General features: G+C 34.8%; 8 protein-coding genes across 8 annotated transcripts; 5 read left to right on the forward strand and 3 right to left on the reverse strand.

The window, feature by feature from the left end:
• Positions 1–752: 752 nt before the first annotated feature.
• Positions 753–3,260, forward strand: ELE39_003262 (RAD25; the record flags this gene model as incomplete). Its single annotated transcript, XM_067346604.1, has 1 exon — positions 753–3,260. The coding sequence occupies one exon, from the start codon at positions 753–755 to the stop codon at positions 3,258–3,260; it is 2,508 nt and encodes an 835-aa protein (XP_067199842.1).
• Position 3,261: 1 nt separating this feature from the next.
• On the reverse strand, positions 3,262–3,903 carry ELE39_003263 (shares a domain with a conserved HREF motif with the CWF15 that is involved in mRNA splicing; the record flags this gene model as incomplete). The annotated part of the gene is made up of 1 exon (XM_067346605.1): positions 3,262–3,903. The coding sequence occupies one exon, from the start codon at positions 3,901–3,903 to the stop codon at positions 3,262–3,264; it is 642 nt and encodes a 213-aa protein (XP_067199843.1).
• A 704-nt stretch (positions 3,904–4,607) lies between these two features.
• Positions 4,608–6,716, forward strand: ELE39_003264 (uncharacterized protein; the record flags this gene model as incomplete). The annotated part of the gene is made up of 1 exon (XM_067346606.1): positions 4,608–6,716. One exon carries the CDS (start codon positions 4,608–4,610, stop codon positions 6,714–6,716), a length of 2,109 nt encoding a protein of 702 aa, XP_067199844.1.
• Positions 6,717–6,991: 275 nt separating this feature from the next.
• Positions 6,992–8,704, forward strand: ELE39_003265 (NAD kinase involved in polyphosphate metabolism; the record flags this gene model as incomplete). The annotated part of the gene is made up of 1 exon (XM_067346607.1): positions 6,992–8,704. One exon carries the CDS (start codon positions 6,992–6,994, stop codon positions 8,702–8,704), a length of 1,713 nt encoding a protein of 570 aa, XP_067199845.1.
• Positions 8,705–8,882: 178 nt separating this feature from the next.
• ELE39_003267 (actin-related Arp23 like WD 40 repeate) lies at positions 8,883–10,115 on the reverse strand (the record flags this gene model as incomplete). Its single annotated transcript, XM_067346609.1, has 2 exons — positions 8,883–9,982; positions 10,046–10,115. The coding sequence occupies 2 exons, from the start codon at positions 10,113–10,115 to the stop codon at positions 8,883–8,885; spliced, it is 1,170 nt and encodes a 389-aa protein (XP_067199847.1).
• A 337-nt stretch (positions 10,116–10,452) lies between these two features.
• Positions 10,453–12,907, forward strand: ELE39_003268 (dynamin like TRAFAC class GTpase domain; the record flags this gene model as incomplete). Its single annotated transcript, XM_067346610.1, has 3 exons — positions 10,453–11,064; positions 11,103–11,593; positions 11,647–12,907. The coding sequence occupies 3 exons, from the start codon at positions 10,453–10,455 to the stop codon at positions 12,905–12,907; spliced, it is 2,364 nt and encodes a 787-aa protein (XP_067199848.1).
• A 26-nt stretch (positions 12,908–12,933) lies between these two features.
• On the forward strand, positions 12,934–13,337 carry ELE39_003269 (dynamin like TRAFAC class GTpase domain; the record flags this gene model as incomplete). The annotated part of the gene is made up of 2 exons (XM_067346611.1): positions 12,934–13,094; positions 13,151–13,337. 2 exons carry the CDS (start codon positions 12,934–12,936, stop codon positions 13,335–13,337), a joined length of 348 nt encoding a protein of 115 aa, XP_067199849.1.
• A 53-nt stretch (positions 13,338–13,390) lies between these two features.
• Positions 13,391–16,570, reverse strand: ELE39_003270 (KRE33p like superfamily I ATPAse fused to an acetylase; the record flags this gene model as incomplete). Its single annotated transcript, XM_067346612.1, has 1 exon — positions 13,391–16,570. One exon carries the CDS (start codon positions 16,568–16,570, stop codon positions 13,391–13,393), a length of 3,180 nt encoding a protein of 1,059 aa, XP_067199850.1.
• Between the last annotated feature and the right edge of the window lie 566 nt (positions 16,571–17,136).

Here is a 17,136-nt window from a genome sequence, read left to right on the forward strand (position 1 = left end):
AAAAGTGAATATTAATCATCAAAAATGAGAAATCTTTAAGTATAAAATTCAGAATTTCCTGTGAAGAAAACTTAATTCCTTTTAGGTCAGATCAAACAATTCCCGTATAATATCACTTTCCTCAATCCATTTTTAAAATCTTTTTTTGTGAAAACAGCTTCCAAAACGCGTACAAATTACTATTATCAAGCTTTGGGCGTTTCAAACAAAAGAGCTTTATGAGAACTTTACTCAGTGTTTGCAGTATCAATAACATCTTCTTCTTCAACTAAATAATTCTTTTCAAATCGAATTTCTCACATTCAATCTAGAACTGTGTGTTTTTAGCTCAAAATTATCAATTCGTTCAAACTAATATATTATACTGTCATTTAATGCATGCATGTAACCCACATACATATATACTATATTGTATTCATTATCTTCATACCAGAAATACTTATCTTTACTCAAGCTAAACTTTAAGCCTATTCTACTTCTAACCCAATTTTATTGAAAAAAAAATGAAGGAAATAAGAAAACTTCCCTCTAAGAAAACAATAATCACATACCAAAATAGAACTCCTAGATCTACCTGCTTTCTCCTTTCCCTTCCCTCCCCTCTTTTTCCAAATTACTTTGCATGCCACTCCTGTACAATAAATTTAAAAAATAACCAGCAACTGTGGCGCCAACATGTGGCGCCATGATTAATTATGGTTTGTTCAGGAACGAATAATCATAAGGGAATAATTCAACTATAAAGGGGATCAATGGATTTGACAACAAAGTTATCAAGGTTTGTGATCAACTACGACCCTAGTTCGAATGAAGGAGAGCCCCTCCCTTTAGCTTGCGATTCTCAGCAGGTGGTTTTGAAGCCTTTTAGAGATTACTCTTCAGAATTGAAATTGAAACCCGATCACGATAAAAGACCAATATGGGTGTTTCCGGATGGGCTAATTGTCATTGAGACTTTTCACCAAAGTAGTAAGGCGGCGTGTGAATTTTTGGTGACCATTTCAGAACCTCTTAGTAGGCCTGAACTTATACATGAATACCAATTAACCATATTTTCGCTCTATGCAGCAGTGTCACTGGGAATAACAGTTGACTCCATAGTAGAGACACTTGGAAAGTTTAGCAAGAATAATATTCCTGATGCTTTGGTTAACACAATCAGAGGACATTGCAAGCTTTTTGGAAAGTTGAAAATTGTTTTATTGGAAGGAAGATACTTTGTTGAAGCTACTAGTAGACAAGAGTTGTCCTATTTGCTTTCTGATGAAAGAATTAAGTCTGCTAGGATTATTAGAAAGGTCAATAATTCTTCAAGTAGTGCATCAAGTACAGTAGGAAATAGTTTAGGATCTAAGCCTGAAGAAGAAGATGCCAGTAAATCAGACTTTAATGTTGCTCAGGCACCAAGTTTGAATCCAAAAGATCTTGCTTTCAAGATTAATGATCACCCTACTAAAGACAAAGATAATAATGAAGGTTGCGGAAGTAGTTTGTCACAACCAAACCCAAGCTCTAGTTCCAATTCAAACTCTAATAATATGATTTATTCTTTTGAAATTTCTGGAGATAAGGTTGACATTGTTACAATGGCATCATTTGTTAGTCTTCATAGGCCCTTACTGTCTGAATATGATTTCAGATCAGACACTAAGAACCCTATTCTAGATATTTCCCTCAGACACACTACTCAAATTAGATATTATCAAGAGCAAGCTTTAAGAATGATGTTCAGTAATGGCCGTGCTAGATCTGGAATTATAGTGTTACCATGTGGAGCGGGGAAAACCCTGACAGGTATTACTGCAGCATGTACTATGAGAAAGTCTGTATTGATATTAACAACCAGTGCAGTGGCAGTGTCTCAATGGAAGTACCAATTTGAACAATATACAACAGTTGATCCAAATAAGGTTCACTGTTTAACAAGTACCAATAAGGAACCTCTTGGGCCCACTTCAGAAGCTGTTGTTCTTGTTACTACATATACCATGATGGCATTTACAGGAAAAAGAAGTACTTCTTCTTCTCAGATTATTTCACAAATACAAGAAAGAGAGTGGGGTTTACTTATATTTGATGAAGTACAGTTTGCACCAGCTCCAGCCTTCAGAAGAATTAATGGAATTGTCAAAGCTCATTGTAAGCTAGGTTTAACAGCTACACTAGTTAGAGAGGATGATTTGATTCAAGATCTTCAATGGTTAATTGGTCCAAAGTTGTATGAAGCAAACTGGATGGAATTACAGGATAGAGGATTTTTGGCGAGAGCACTTTGTAGTGAAGTATGGTGTCCAATGACGGCAAGCTATTATAGAGAGTATCTAGATTGTTCGCATGCAAAGAAAAGAAAGCTTTGGGTATGTAATCCGAATAAACTAAGAGTTTGTGAGTTTCTTATTCGCTGGCATGAACAAAGAGGAGATAAGATTTTAGTTTTCAGCGACTCACTATTTGCATTAATTAACATTGCAGTAGCCTTGAAGAAACCATTTGTTTGTGGTAGCGTTGATACTTTGGAACGCATTAAGATTCTTCAACAGTTCAAAGAAAACCCAAACTTTAATACTATTTTCCTTTCAAAGGTTGGTGATAATGCAATAGACATTCCTCTAGCAAACGTTGTAATACAGATTTCTTTCAATTTTGCCTCAAGACGTCAAGAAGCTCAACGTCTTGGAAGAATTCTAAGACCTAAACCATATTCTGGGATGAAACCAGGGAAAGTAATAAGCAAGACTTCAGATAATTCAAACATTTCAGAGCAACCATATAATGCTTTCTTTTATTCATTACTTTCAAAAGACACAGAGGAAATGGAATATGCAGATAAAAGACAACAATTCATAATTGATCAAGGATACAGCTACAGAGTGATTACTATGGACTCTTTTCCATTGAACAACGAGAATCTACATTATAGTGATATTGAGACGCAAGAAAAAATGCTTGAATTAATTAAACAGAGCGATGACACTTTGGATGATGACGAATTTGGGACTAACATTGATGAAATTGGAAAAATCTCAAATAATAGTGATGTTCTCAGTTCAACAATCACAAAGGTAACTAATATAGACCAAATTTCATCAACATCCTCGGCTTCATTTTCTTTGAATCTGTCAAAAAATATAGGCGGAAATATGTCAGGAAACACAAATCAAGCCTTAAGAAGACCAGCACTATCTCTAAAAAAGAGCACAAATAAAGCAAAGATTAATGAAATGCACTCCTTATTTAGGCAATTTCATAAAAATAGGTAACCTATAATATATACTTCCTCATAAATTCTCTATGCTGATCGCTATGTAATATGTCATTAATAAATCTTTTTTTAGGCTGGGAAACTCTGTTTTGGTTTCTAAAAACAGTATCTTCCGTCCACCTTTTCTTTAAAACATACTCTTCTCTCTCAGATTCATCTCTATCCTCTTTATCCCTACCAACATCGTTTTCATGGTATTCCTCTAATAATGGATTGCTTTGCATCATTAGTTTGATATCATTGTTCTTTTTTTCCTTTTCCCTTTCTGCTCTCTCTTTCTTAATTTTGTCCAATTCTCTGAGTAGTTCTTCATCATCATTTAGCTCCTCTTCCTCAATTTCACTCCCAATCTCAAGCTCAGATTCACCCTCACTCTCTAAATCTTCCTTTGGACTTATGTGAGCTGCTTTAATAATTTGGTTACCATCATTTACTTCAAAAGCTGAAGACTCAGTTCTTGCCTCAGTAACAGAGTCAGAAGGGCTAGATTGCTTAACATCTCTTTCAACCCTAATTACTGACTCAACCTTTCCTGTTTCAGTAGCATTTCTTCTATACTTCAAAGTTAAATGTCCTCTTTGATCAGACTTATGGAGCTTCCCGGATTCAATTGTGTATCTATTGACAAAATGTCCACTCATGATTAGTTTACAATTCACCTCTTTTCCAGTGAGGCATTCTCTACTCCCTTCGAATCTGCTCTATTCCCATATAACTCCTTTCTCTTTCTTTATCTTGCATTTAATATAATGAAACTACGGATGCCGCCAAAACCCGAAATACGCGCCAAAAGTTGTATTTATATTTAATAGGAATTCAATAATCAAAAAATACTGAAAAAAAAAGAATAAGAAGCAGAGAGGTATTTGGCAAATGTTAGTCAAAGGAGTGTGTATCTTAAAATGATCAGATACCCCCACTTGTCTCTTTTACTCATTTAACACATCTTATTATATGTTTATAAATTTAATGAATCAATAATTGATAAATGTAAATGTGGGGAAATGACGTCATTTAATAATGCAAATCTGCATGCGCATGCAAACAGGCAGAGAAATTTGATGATTAATAAAATTAAATTGGGAGAATTTTAATTTGATGGAATTATAATCTGGGGAATTTTTTTTTGTTTTGTTACTTCTAACAAAATGTTTTAACTTAGTTTTGAAACACAATTAGACAAGTAATAGCCATAATAATTAGAAATACTTTCAAGAATACCATGCAAAAATAATAGTTGAAGAAGTGAATGTTTAACTGAGAAAATCTATCATAGAAAAATTCTTGGAAAAAAAAATAATTATTCAGCAGGAAACTCAAGTTAATAATTCAAGTACAAGGCAAAATGAATGAACCAGAAATGGAATTTATAGAGGAAGAAAAAAACGAAATAGTTATCGTAATAGATTCCCAGGACCAAGAAGACTTCTCCGTGGTTGAGGAGATTGTGAATGAAGAAAATATCTTGATTGAGGGTTATTTATGGGATGATCGGTCAATTTTGAACCAGATTGATCAAATCAATCAAATTGTAAGCAAAAGCTTTGAAAAAACAAAAGAGGCTCCAGCAGAAAATATAGATGAAGGGCGTGAAGTAGATAACGATTTGGAGTGTGAAATAATTGATGGCTTTGAGGAAACTGAGTTAGAGAACAAAGTACTTAATTTGGAAATAGCTGAAAGACAAAACAAAAATCAAAACAATCTGTATTTTAATATTGTCAAGACAGAAAAGTTTGCTATTCCTGCTCCAGGGCCTCCCAAAATATTAGACTCTAATGTATGGTTTGAGCTGGAAAATCACTTAATTAATCATTTATTGAGTAAGAGTCGTCCAAAGGCTTTGTTTTCAATATGCCAAATACCAAATTATACTCAGAGCTTTAGATCTATCGCTTATTTAAACAAAGTACAAGATATTTTTAGAGTTGATTTCCGAAAATCTAAGCAGTACAATAGAAAGATCATATTAGACTTAATAAAAAGAAAAAGAGTAACAAGTGCTTCAAAAATAGAATCCAAGATCATGAAAAAAGATGAATATTTGAAAAACGAACAAAATAACAACCAATATCTACAATTGGAAGACTTGAGAGTCCGAAACAGAGTTATTGAGAAGAATTTCTCAGCTGAATGTACAAGTAGTGTGTTTGAATCAGCAACATTTAATAAGGAAAAGCATGAGGAAAATCCGCATTTAGACCATACTACAGAAGAAGACATATTAATTATTGAAATAAGAGATTCTGAACATCTTGAGTCAGATAATTCTATAGAAAATCGAATTTTTGAAGTTTTGGAGGAAGCTGAAGGCAGAGACTGTCATAGGTTAGAGTTGGCCAAGGTCAATCCAGAGGCTGAGAAAAACTTTGAATTAGATACAAATTTGAAATTTAGCTTTCATGAACCCCTTGAAGTGGAAGAATACTGTCTGGATAGTGCATTAGAATTAGATTTGGAACCAAAATCTGAATCAGATGTGGGGTCAAAACTTGATTTAAAGCCTGTATTGGAACTGGAAGAATTGAACGAATGTCTTGGGGTTGAGCCGTCAAACTCGATTTTAGATATGGAATGTGAAAGGAGTCAAGGACATCCAAGACTTGAAGGAGCAGATTGTATAAATCATAAACAAAAATTTATAGAAAGTAGTACTATGGAAACTTTGGATTTCAAGTCAGAAAACCAAGGTCTGGGAGAGAATAATATATCAGAAAAAGCAGAGCTTAACCAAATTTTGCCAAATCAGGACGAGAGGACCCAAAAACAAAGTGAGACTATTGAAGAAAATGTGGAATCCCCTCAATTAACAGAAGAGAATGACTTATTTGTAGAATTAATAGTAGAAAAGAAAGAAGAGGTAGAAAATGGCCAAGCTAAAAATACTTCTGGATTTGAGTCAATAGAAAACTTTGAGCTTGCGATGAAATCCTGCCAAACTTATCAGAATTTGGTGGGAATAATCAGCTTTGAAGAAACCAATGCTTATAATGAAACTGAAAAAAAACAAAGCCAGACTGAGACTCAAATTTACGAAAAAGAAAAAGCTAAAGATTCCAACCAAGAAGATAACAATGTTAGTATTTATCAAATAGGCACTCAACAAATGGAGACTAATTGTGATATTAAAGAAATAAGCCAAGACTACCAAGAAAATTCGAATAAATTTAATCACGAAAAAAATATTTTTGAGCTTCTACAAGGCTTCCAAAACATAAAAAAGTCGGAATGTTCCCCTTTCTGCGAGAATTCTGAAGCTTACAGTAACAACAAGTCTCTTAGATCTTCCCCATATGATTCCATACAGGGAAAAAAAAATAAGAGCTTTGGAGTATTTGATAAACTAATCAGCTTAGCACAAAATCGGAGCATCGCGAGACCTATATCTAAAGACCTATCTAGGGAAAGTATTCGAGCCATTGAAATAATTAAAAAATCCAGAAAACTAAAATAGAAATGTTTCTTAACCGAATTTGAAATTTGCATTTTTTGCATTACAAAATGAAATAGTTGGCGCCCAAATGCACTAATTGAAGATTAATTAGTTTTAAGGCTCGGAAGAAAAATTTTTACAAAGCTTGACTTTAAAAAAAAGAAGAGTAAGGGTTTTGAACTGATCCTGGGCCGGATATGAACATTAAAAGCAACATTTGATGTCTACTTAAACGGCCTTAATGATATGGTAAACTCGAACTGAAAGTAAATAGTTTTCTCAGCAAAGTATCGAATATGGCAGGTGCTGACGAGTTTATGTATGGGGATAACACATGTAGGTTCTCGAAAACTCCTCAGAATATTCTAATAATTAAGAGACCAAAATCACCAAACTCTACAATACTGGCAGTGGAACTGGCTATAACTCTAACTAAAGTGTACGATGTGATTGTATATTGTGAAGATGAGGCAATAAATGACATGAAAGCTTTAAATTCTGGGCTGGAGTTGAACTCGATATCTCAAACTAAAGTTGATTTGGGAGAGATTATTGATCTTGCAATTTCACTGGGTGGGGATGGGACATTGCTTTGGTTATCGCACCTATTTCAAACATCTGTTCCCCCTGTAATAAGCATTGCTATGGGCTCTCTTGGCTATATGTCCTTGTTTCACTACTCCAAAGCTAATGAGATTGTTGATCGAATTATGAGAAAACAGACGTTCGCAGTTTCTTTAAGATCAAGACTGACTCTATACATTCCTCAGGAAAATGGAGATGTACTACAAACTTCATGTTTAAACGAGTGCGTGTTTGAAAGAGGAAACAGACACTGTCTTGCCTCTATTGATGTTTATTGTTCTGGAAGCTACTTTACAAGAGTATTTGCTGATGGCTTAATTCTAGCGACACCATCTGGATCCACAGCATATTCAATGTCAGCTGGTGGAAGTATTGTACATCCAAAAGTATCAGGAATACTCTTTACTCCAATCTGTCCGCATACACTATCTTTTAGACCAGTGATACTACCAGGTTCAACCGAACTTTTGATTCATGTTCCAGAGTCATCCAGAGATGGTGTCCAGGTTGCATTGGATGGAAGGAGAGTTGCAGAATTGAGGATTGGCCAGTTTGCTGCAGTTACAATGTGTTCATACCCTCTACCATTGGTGGTTTGTCCACAAGTTTTTGATATTAATGGAAGCTTAAGTCCAGGGTTGGAATTTAAAAATAAAAGAACAATTGACTCTACCTACACTTATCAGGATATTCTTCAAAGCATACGGGAGGCAAAAACTATGAATTCTTTAGGAACTGATGAGCATTGCATTTATTCGAAAGATAATCAAATTTTCGTGTGTCCATGTTGCAGAAAACCAGATGCTTGCTATTGTGGAATTGAAGAAGATGCTAATATTTGTCAGGAGGATCATTGTAAAGAAAAAGATCTTCTATACAAGGAGGATTATTGGTTAGATTCCTTAAATAATTATTTAGACTGGAATTCTCAGAGAGCTGCTCAAATTCCTATTGACTTGCAGGAAACTGTTTCTGGAAGCAAATACTCTGATTTTCAGTCAAGCCTGAGTAAAAAAAGCACAGGCTCTAGTCCTAGAAACTCTATTAATACAGATAGGAAGATTGCTCCTCCTGAAACACTAAAATTTCTTGAACAAGTAAGAGTAATTTGGAAACATGATAATGAATTTAAGCATGAGTGCCTTCCTGACTTTAATCATTCAGTGACTTGCTTAAACTCTAAACTCAGGTATTCATCCCCTTATGCAACAAAGACGCCAGGAAACTCAATATTCCCTACTGTTTGCAGAGATAAGATGGAAAATACAGTCTCTATACATATGAATGCAGCAGATTTTGACTCGTGTAATTGGAGTCAAAAAAGCAATAATACGGACTCAACGGCTAAGTCAAATAAAAGCAAAACTCCTTTCTTTACTCCTGTAAAAATTCCAGGTGTAATAATCCTAGATCGTAAATTATAACAATAAATTTAACTTGCATTGGTACTTTAGAATGATTTTAATCTATTTTTCTCGTTAATAACTATTAATTACTAGCTCTATATTAGAGAAACGGTTTTTTTTAATTATCCATCTCTTTATTAATTGATTTCAGAATCCAAAAGTCTCTGAATCTTTTATATTTGTTTTCCTTTTGTAACTATTCACACAACTCCAGCTCCCAAATGGAATACTTACCATCAAAACCGTAGCAAACCAATGTTGATGAGTTCGGAACTAAAACCTCCATTATAGGCCTCTTATGTACCGAATTTTGAGTATAGTGCTTTATCGGGTCAAAATTCAATTGCCAGACTGGGTCCAAATAATTAGGTAAGATAGCGCCATTTAGCGTGGTTGCATGTGTCCACATGCAACCATTTGCTTGAATGAATAGCACCGGTATGCAGTCATGTCCGACGGCAGCTAGCAGTTTTTCATGCACAAATTTTAAATTAATTAGGGGTAGTCCATTCCATTTAAGGGAGGAATTGAGAAATTCTAATTTTTTACCAACTTGAGTAAAGTAAAGAAACGAATCTTTGTCAGTGAAAACGATCTGGCCCCCCTTGGGACTGATATTGCAAGCCATTATGGCGTTTTGGCTTTCAATTGAAGAAAGGGCTTGAATAGAAAGAGGCTCTGGGAAGTTTCCGTCGAGGTTCTCATCCAGGAAGTTAGAGTCTTCAATCGAGACTCGTAGAATAATACCTTTATTCTCAAGTCCACCACAAGCAAGGAACTTGTTGTTATTACTCCAAGCTAGACACGTAAGAGGGAGCTCAGAGAGTCTAACTTTAAGTTGATCAAATACATACAAATCTCTCAATCTAGCTTTTGACAAAGAAGTTTTCTCGTTTTCCAAGCCTTGACTTTTTTTTGAAGTAAAAAAGAATACCTCTCCAGAAGTTGTAGAAACCACAAAACTGCAGAACTCCTGAAATGGGGAGAGTCTACAGAATGTTGGGTAGCAGTCTGATTGGATACAGTTTAATATAGAAGAAACAATTTCCAATTTTTCAGGAAAACCATCTTTTTCCGGCTCTGCTTTGAGAAGCCAAACGATAACAAGGCGATCCTCTCCAACTGAGACTAGCTGGCTATAAGAAGAATCCAACGAGTACTTTGTAGGAAGTAAGGACCAGTCTATTGAAACTATTCTGTTCCTATGCTTTGAAAGTTTGGCCAGACAGTTTCTTGGATGTAAATCACTGAGCTGGTAAATTTGAATATTCCTCTTTTCACAAACTAACGAGATATCTAAAAAGAAAAAAGTCAAAGTCAGTTACACTGGTCAAAAGTAGTTCCAGGCATAAAACTTACATTTCCAATTCGGATGAAAGCTTATTCCAGTAATACTGGTCTCTAATTGCTTATCAATTAACAACTTCATTCTCAAGACCTATTCCTTCATTAACTTCGTCTGAAACTCAGCAAAAACCACGTTTTAACTCAGACTACACAAATTGAAAGCATCCACGATTCAGCCTACACTTGCTCTGCTATTTCCCTATTCCATTTGTAAATCAACCCTTTTTCCATTTTACTTGTGGGATTATTTATAATATGGTACTCAACTTTAGGCGCCTGGTGTGGAACCTGGTTTGGCGGCAATGCAAATAAATATTGCATGAATATATGCAGAAGAAAAGTCTTAAGGTAAAGAATTGGCTGATTTAAAAGTTTACATATTTTTAAAAAGTGCTTTAACTCAGAAGCTTTTGTTTTAGATGTTTGAACATAATGAAAGAGAGTTTCAAGACGAGCTGGAGTTAGAGAGCCAAGATTTTGAGAAAATTCTCGCTACGCTTAGAAGTATGCGAGAGTTTGAGAATGCTTCCGTAAAGCACCTCTACTCATACCTATCGAAGCTATTAAAGTTAAAAGGTTTGGAAAGAGAGATTCCGAGGATTGTCATATTGGGGCAGCAAACTATAGGAAAGACTACAGTAATTGATTATTTGATAAACCACCCACTAGGATACTCGACAAATAATACTGGGACATGCTGTCCAATTGTGTTTCATATATCTCCCTCTAATGAAGGAAGTAGTGAAAGTTTTCTACCTTTGGAATTAACATCCAAGACTTTGGTAGGGTCGGGTATTCTGCATGAAGAGATCACAGAGTGCTTAATTGGGGGCGAGAAAGTGAGCTTTGAAACGCTTCCTAAGAAGAATTCGGAGAGGATGAAAAAAATGAGGATGCAAATCAGCCCAGAGGAGTTGAGAATAGATATCAAGTCCAGAGGCGCTATGGAAATGATCATTGTGGATTTACCAGGTTTGAAAGAAGATACAAACCAAGGATCAAAGATGACACAAAAAATAGTTCAAGAGTATGTAAGGAACCACCCAAACGATATTTCATCCTAGTAAAGCGCTCAATTGATGATCCTACAAACTGGTCCTGGAGGCAAAAGTTGTTTTTGTTCGAAGAGCTGCGACTAAGAAAAGAACAAACTATTGTTGTGGGAACTCGAGCTTTAGAATTTCTACAGCAAGAAGTTGAAGAAATATCAAACGGAGACGAGCTACTGGAGAGGATTAAAAAGAGGGAACTAAGTTCTACATATGGATTTGGAGCTCCCCTACCTCTCTACATGTTGGAACTATTTAGCTTAAGTAAAGAGGAAAGAGCTATTCAGAAAATGAGCTGTAGAAAGAATGCCATGGACAGAAGAATTACAGCAGGGGAGAAAAACATTAAGGAAATCATAAACCAGATTTGTGATCAAGATCATGAAAAGGAAGTTAAAGAGAAACTTCTATCTTATTTTTCAAGAGATTTGTTTGAAATGGATTTAAGTTCTAAATTTGGTCAAATCCTTTTAAAAGAGCTTAATTCTCTGGAAAAGTTCCTTAAAAATAGGTCCCGTTTCTCCTTCAACGCTTTGAGGAATTAACAAACCATCAGCTTTGGAGAGAAGATATTATCTTAATTATAAGAAAATTTGCTGAAATTGTTTACGAAATGGTAACGGGTAACTTTAATATATTACATTTCAGTGGAGGTCATTTTTTGGATAACTTCGGTGGAAACTTATGGATGAACTTAAATGATGGAAAAGAAACTTTGTATAACGAGAATATCCCTAATAGAAATCAAAAAAATTCATCTGCTAAGCAAAAGTATACAATTGATACTTTTAAGCTGGAACCACCCTCAGAAGGTATTTTTCTTAGGCAAAAAATAAGTCCATACTTAATTGGAAAGTGTATCTCTCTAAATTTAGTTTCCGATTCTTTTAAAGAAAGTAGCCCTGATCTGATCAAGGTAGAGTTCCAATACAAAAAAAAGGATGGATTATTTACTGGAGATCATATAAAGTATCTTAGCAAAAGTCAACTGGTACCAGTTAAGAAGGTTCAAGTATCTAAGGTCGAACAAAATAATTACTATTGGCTACTTGGGTTCAAAGAAGAAAGGTGGAAGAAATTAATCCCAGTTCAGGTATTGTCTAAGACAGGAAACAAAATCTTCTTCAAACAAATCGATTATATTAAAACAATAGAAAATAACGTAAATGAAAATGAAGACAAAAATAACAAAGAGAATACTCGATTACAAGAGAATTCAGGACTACCTAGGGACACAAATAGAGACGTGTATTATTTAGAACTTAGTGGAGAATATGCTTTGTATATCGATTCAAGCTGGGATCAAATTGATATTTACAATAAATCTCTGGGTCAAAGTCCATATAATCTGAAAAATAAAGCTAATCATCCGACCGAAGATGTAACTGAAGGAATTGAGCTAACTCAAGACTCTAATAAGATAACTCTTAATAATAAGGACCCGATATATGACTTGCTATCACTAAATGAGATGTCATTCAGAGTTATCTTCAAATGGTTTAAAGAAAGCATTAAATCTCTTAAACCAAAAATTACCTACAGTGAGCAGATGTTATGTCAAATGCTTAGAAGTGTTTCTCATGTAATGAGTGCTTCAAACTGGCAACCAGCTGTCGTTGATTTGTTACAGATTAATGTAAAGGAGTCGGTTATTCCTTTGGCTGATTTAACTTCCTTCGCCTGTTCTGAAGCCTTGAAAAGAATTATGAAAGCAACTTTGAATGTGCTGAAGAAAGAATCAGAGCAAGAAGCATCTTCAAATATTTTGCTTAGATCTACAGAGTTTTGTTCACTTTTAAGACCACAATTAATCATTACTGCCTAGAGAAGGCAAGAATATGCTCAGAATCCATGAAAGAACTGATTATGGAGCAATCTAGCACAATTATAATGGATTTGAACTTTGATGATTTGGATACGGACTGGGAGAAAGTTCACCAAGCTTCTAAAAGTCGCTTTGAGAAACTTAGAATCTTTCTTCTCTGTTATGCACCAAGCTATATCTCGGCTTTGTAAGCGACTTGAAAGAAATAGGGATTAGACACAAACAGAAGCTCAACATTGAAAGTTATCTCAAGAAATCCCTATCGGATGGCTTATTTTCTGAAGAAGAAGTTATTCAGAGGTATAGACTGGACCAAGTGATCAAAAACAACGAGAAATTTAAGGGAAAAAGCCAAATTCTAAAAGAATACTACTTGTTTGTTCTAAAGATCATAAAAATACTGAAATATAAAACTCAACGAGAAGATTAAACTCCTCATTCTCATAATGTTATGAATTGGTAGACTACATACTTATGATGCAATTAAGAAGAAGAGCTAAAGTCATGTTTCTTTTTCTTATTTTTATTGCCATTCGATTCAAAACTTCTTTTACAATTAGAACTTTTACCCCCATTTACTTCAATTTGTTTAGAATTATCATCAGAAAGACCAAGATCCAATTCTGATTTAGAGTGGTGATTGCTATTAAAAGGAATATCTTCATTTTCAGCATCTTCTTTGTTGCTGGCTACCAAATATAGACTATGAATATGGGAATTAATTTTGTAAATGGCTTTATTAAACAAAGCAAGGAGTTGAGTAGAAGGTGTGGATAGTTCTGAAGAAATTTCATCAATACTTTTTCTTTGAGATCCAAGCCCGAGCAAAACTGCTGATTGTAGAAAAGAAATGGAGACATTTGAGATCCTGTTTTCGAAATAAAGCTGACTTATGATTGGGACCAGGTCAGAAATGGAGGAATAATCAGCCATTTGTCTTGCATAACGTGTAAGACGAACACAGTCATTATCTGTTAAAAAGCAGTGGAGATTACTTTCATTCAAAAGAGGCTTCAATTGAGTGAAATCTTGAGTATAAAGTGGTTCAGAGGAGGAAACTGTTTCTTGTTTTGAAATAAGATTTTTATATGACATGGCAAGAGAAAGTGCAAGAACCACTGGCATCTGCTTGAACTGAGGAGATGATATATACTGAATAGTTCTTGATGAGAAGTCCTGAACAAATGAAGATAACCAACAGTCTCCGATCGACTTAAGTAAAATAACAGAATGCTCTCCGGTTACCTCGCTGACTTGTTGTCTAATATATACAGGTAAAAATCCTAATTTTGACCAGAACTTAAGAAGTTCAGAAGTGATTCCAAATGCTGTACCGATATAGTCAATTTGTTCAGTTTCTTTTAATATATATTGGATATCTTCAACAGGCTCCAATAAAGGAGGAATCTTTTTTGCTCTCTCTAAAACTTCGCTTCTGAGTTCTGAAGAACTATTATTGTTGTCTCCCCTAATAGAAGGAGCAATTTCCCTCCTAATCTTTACTTGGGACTTTGGTAAATCCGCCATGTGTATATGTTGGGTAGGATCAGAATATAAGCCTTGGTTACTTTCACGAAGGTTCTCCAGTTTGTTGATGAGTTGTTTAACGGCATAATTTCCATATCCCATTCTTTGGGCAGAAGGATGAGTAGCTATCCTTACAATTCTAAGTCCAGTCAACTTACCAAAATCATCTCTAGCAAGATGATTGCATAATGTCCAGGGAATGAGATCTCCGGAAGGTCTTAATCCCCTAGAAAGAGAGGCTTTAATATGTTCAGATGTTATTGACCCTTCAACAGCTACTTGAATTGCAACCAAAATTGGTGGAATGCTTTTTGTATTTGGATCAAATGGAGGCAATAACACAAATATTCTATGTGTTGGTGCGTCGGAAAGAAGCATCAGATCATTTGGGGTATTTTTATAATGTGAAGAAACAAATAGGGACATTAAGTTATGAAGGAATGTTTCGCTGGCTGAATGGTAAGAAAACAATGCATCCCTATCAACGTGATACAACGTACATAAAGTTGGAGGTGCTAAAGTCTTTACAAGAGATTTGGAAGAAGACCCAACATCTCTAGGAATATCTTCACCAGTAAAAAGAGGAGGAGGATTTGTAGAATCCAAACAGAGTAGGTTGTGCAACCAAGATTCAATGGGATCGTTTCTTCCATATCTTATAGGTTCTTCCAAATTAAGCTCAGAAAATGAATTCACAGAGTAATAAGATTGGCTGTTCGAGCTAGAATTTGTGGGTAAACTTCCATTATTATTTAAAGATTTCTTTTTAAGATCATTAATGAGTTTAAGAGAAAGAGCCCTTCCGGTACCTTCATATCCATTAATAGTGGATGAAAAGATGAACAAGTGATTTCCAAGAAACTTTTTTACGATTGGAAGTGGTATAGCAGCAGCTTCATCCATTACAACTATCTCAGCTTGAGAAACTAAGTGGTAATCTTCTGGCTTAATGTACTGGATGGTTTGTCTATGCTCCTTAAATATATTAACCCGAATAAGTCTGGAAACTGAATGAGAAGAATCCCCTCCAACTCTGGAATCTATTGTTTTAGATCTGACTAGTTCAAAATGTTTGTGCTCAAGGTATCCAAGACTCTGAAGCCCAATCTCAATAAATTCAAAGACTGTTAATACATTTTCAGCTGAAGGAGCTGTGATGAATATGTTACTAAAGCCTTGAGAAACTGCACATGCAAGAGAAAGTCCCAATGCTGCAGACTTTCCTCTTCCTCTTCCAGCTGTTAGAGAAATTATTGCATTCATATTCTTTTGGATTATAACGTCAGCCATTTTGAGAACTGTTTGAGCCTGGTCAAAAGTGATACAATTAGAAATAACTTTTCCAATTTCAGTATCCTTGACATTTTCCTCCAGCTGAATGTGTTCTGGAGTCTTTTTGTACAATAATGCATGGCTTCCTATAGATTTAAAGCCGCCATTGCTTCTTCCTCCAACAGAATCAATTTCTTTCTTTTTAGATGTTTTCATCTCCAAAATATGACTAGAAATTGGAAGTACATTTAACTCATCGTCAACTACCACACAGTTACTACAAGAAGATAAAGAAAGGATAAACCTGGGAATGAATCTTGAAATAATACTGCCTGAATACAAATCTTCATTACATTTTAACTTTCCATGAAAATCCATTGCAGTTTCATATAAGTTCCTCAAAGACGACATAGTTTGAAGAGTAATACAAATTACGCCTCCTCCAGAAACTGTCTCAATTGTTCTACACAAAATATTTGGAGTTATTGCCTCAAAATCCTGGAGAATACACATCCCGAAAGTTCTACCGAGAATACTGTGACTGTCTTTATAATAACAATATCTAATTTCTGCATTTGTAACAAAAAGCTCAAATGGATCCTCTAACTGCTCATCCAACTTTCCCTGCTTTGCTTTCTTATTTCTCTGCTTCTGCCTTACCTTTTTATGACTACTAAATCCCAATTCCTTCTTATAACACCACAATATCGAAGGCTTTTTTGAATGGATATTACTTAAGATATAATATAGATTACAAATTTGATACCTGCTATTATCACCAACAATCATAAACATACACCTAACTCTCTTCTCTCTACACTCCTCCAGTAGCAGCTTTAATCTGCTATCCACTAACTTTTTCATCTTAATTGTAACTTTTCTCCTTAATTCGCTTCAATTCATATATCTTTTAAGCTTTTGCTCTAAACTAATCTGTAAATAATTTGTTGTTTTTTCCCAGGATTTGCTTTTGGAGAAAGCTTCTACTCAACTTCTAATTCTCAAATAACTTTCTCTAGTTTTTTCTCCCTTACCTGGAATTGTCAATTATGGACATTAATACTTTTCAAATATGGCGCTGACCCATTCGGCGCCACGTATGTTTTTTATTTTTTAAAATTATATAATTTTTTGTCAGTTTTTAATTATTCCAAAGGTCACAATAATTATTTTATTATTTTTGCTCAGAAAATCTTCACCAATATGAGTGTGCTCTTTTGCTTTTTACTTTATTATATCTCAACCACCCCCTCCCCCCCAATCACCTATAATTTCTTACTCATCCAGCCATACATTTAATTATTTAAAATCCTCTGCTCTGCATGCAGTTACATCTCTTTCTTCGTAATTTTTATATGGATTGCATGTACAGAAAATTTTAGTATCGGTGTGTAAGTGTAGCAAAAAAAAAATACACGTCATTACATGCA

The sequence above is a fragment of the Cryptosporidium sp. chipmunk genotype I genome (genome assembly GCF_004936735.1).
Source record: "Cryptosporidium sp. chipmunk genotype I strain 37763 chromosome Unknown contig_5, whole genome shotgun sequence".
In the NCBI taxonomy this organism is placed as follows: domain Eukaryota; phylum Apicomplexa; class Conoidasida; order Eucoccidiorida; family Cryptosporidiidae; genus Cryptosporidium; species Cryptosporidium sp. chipmunk genotype I.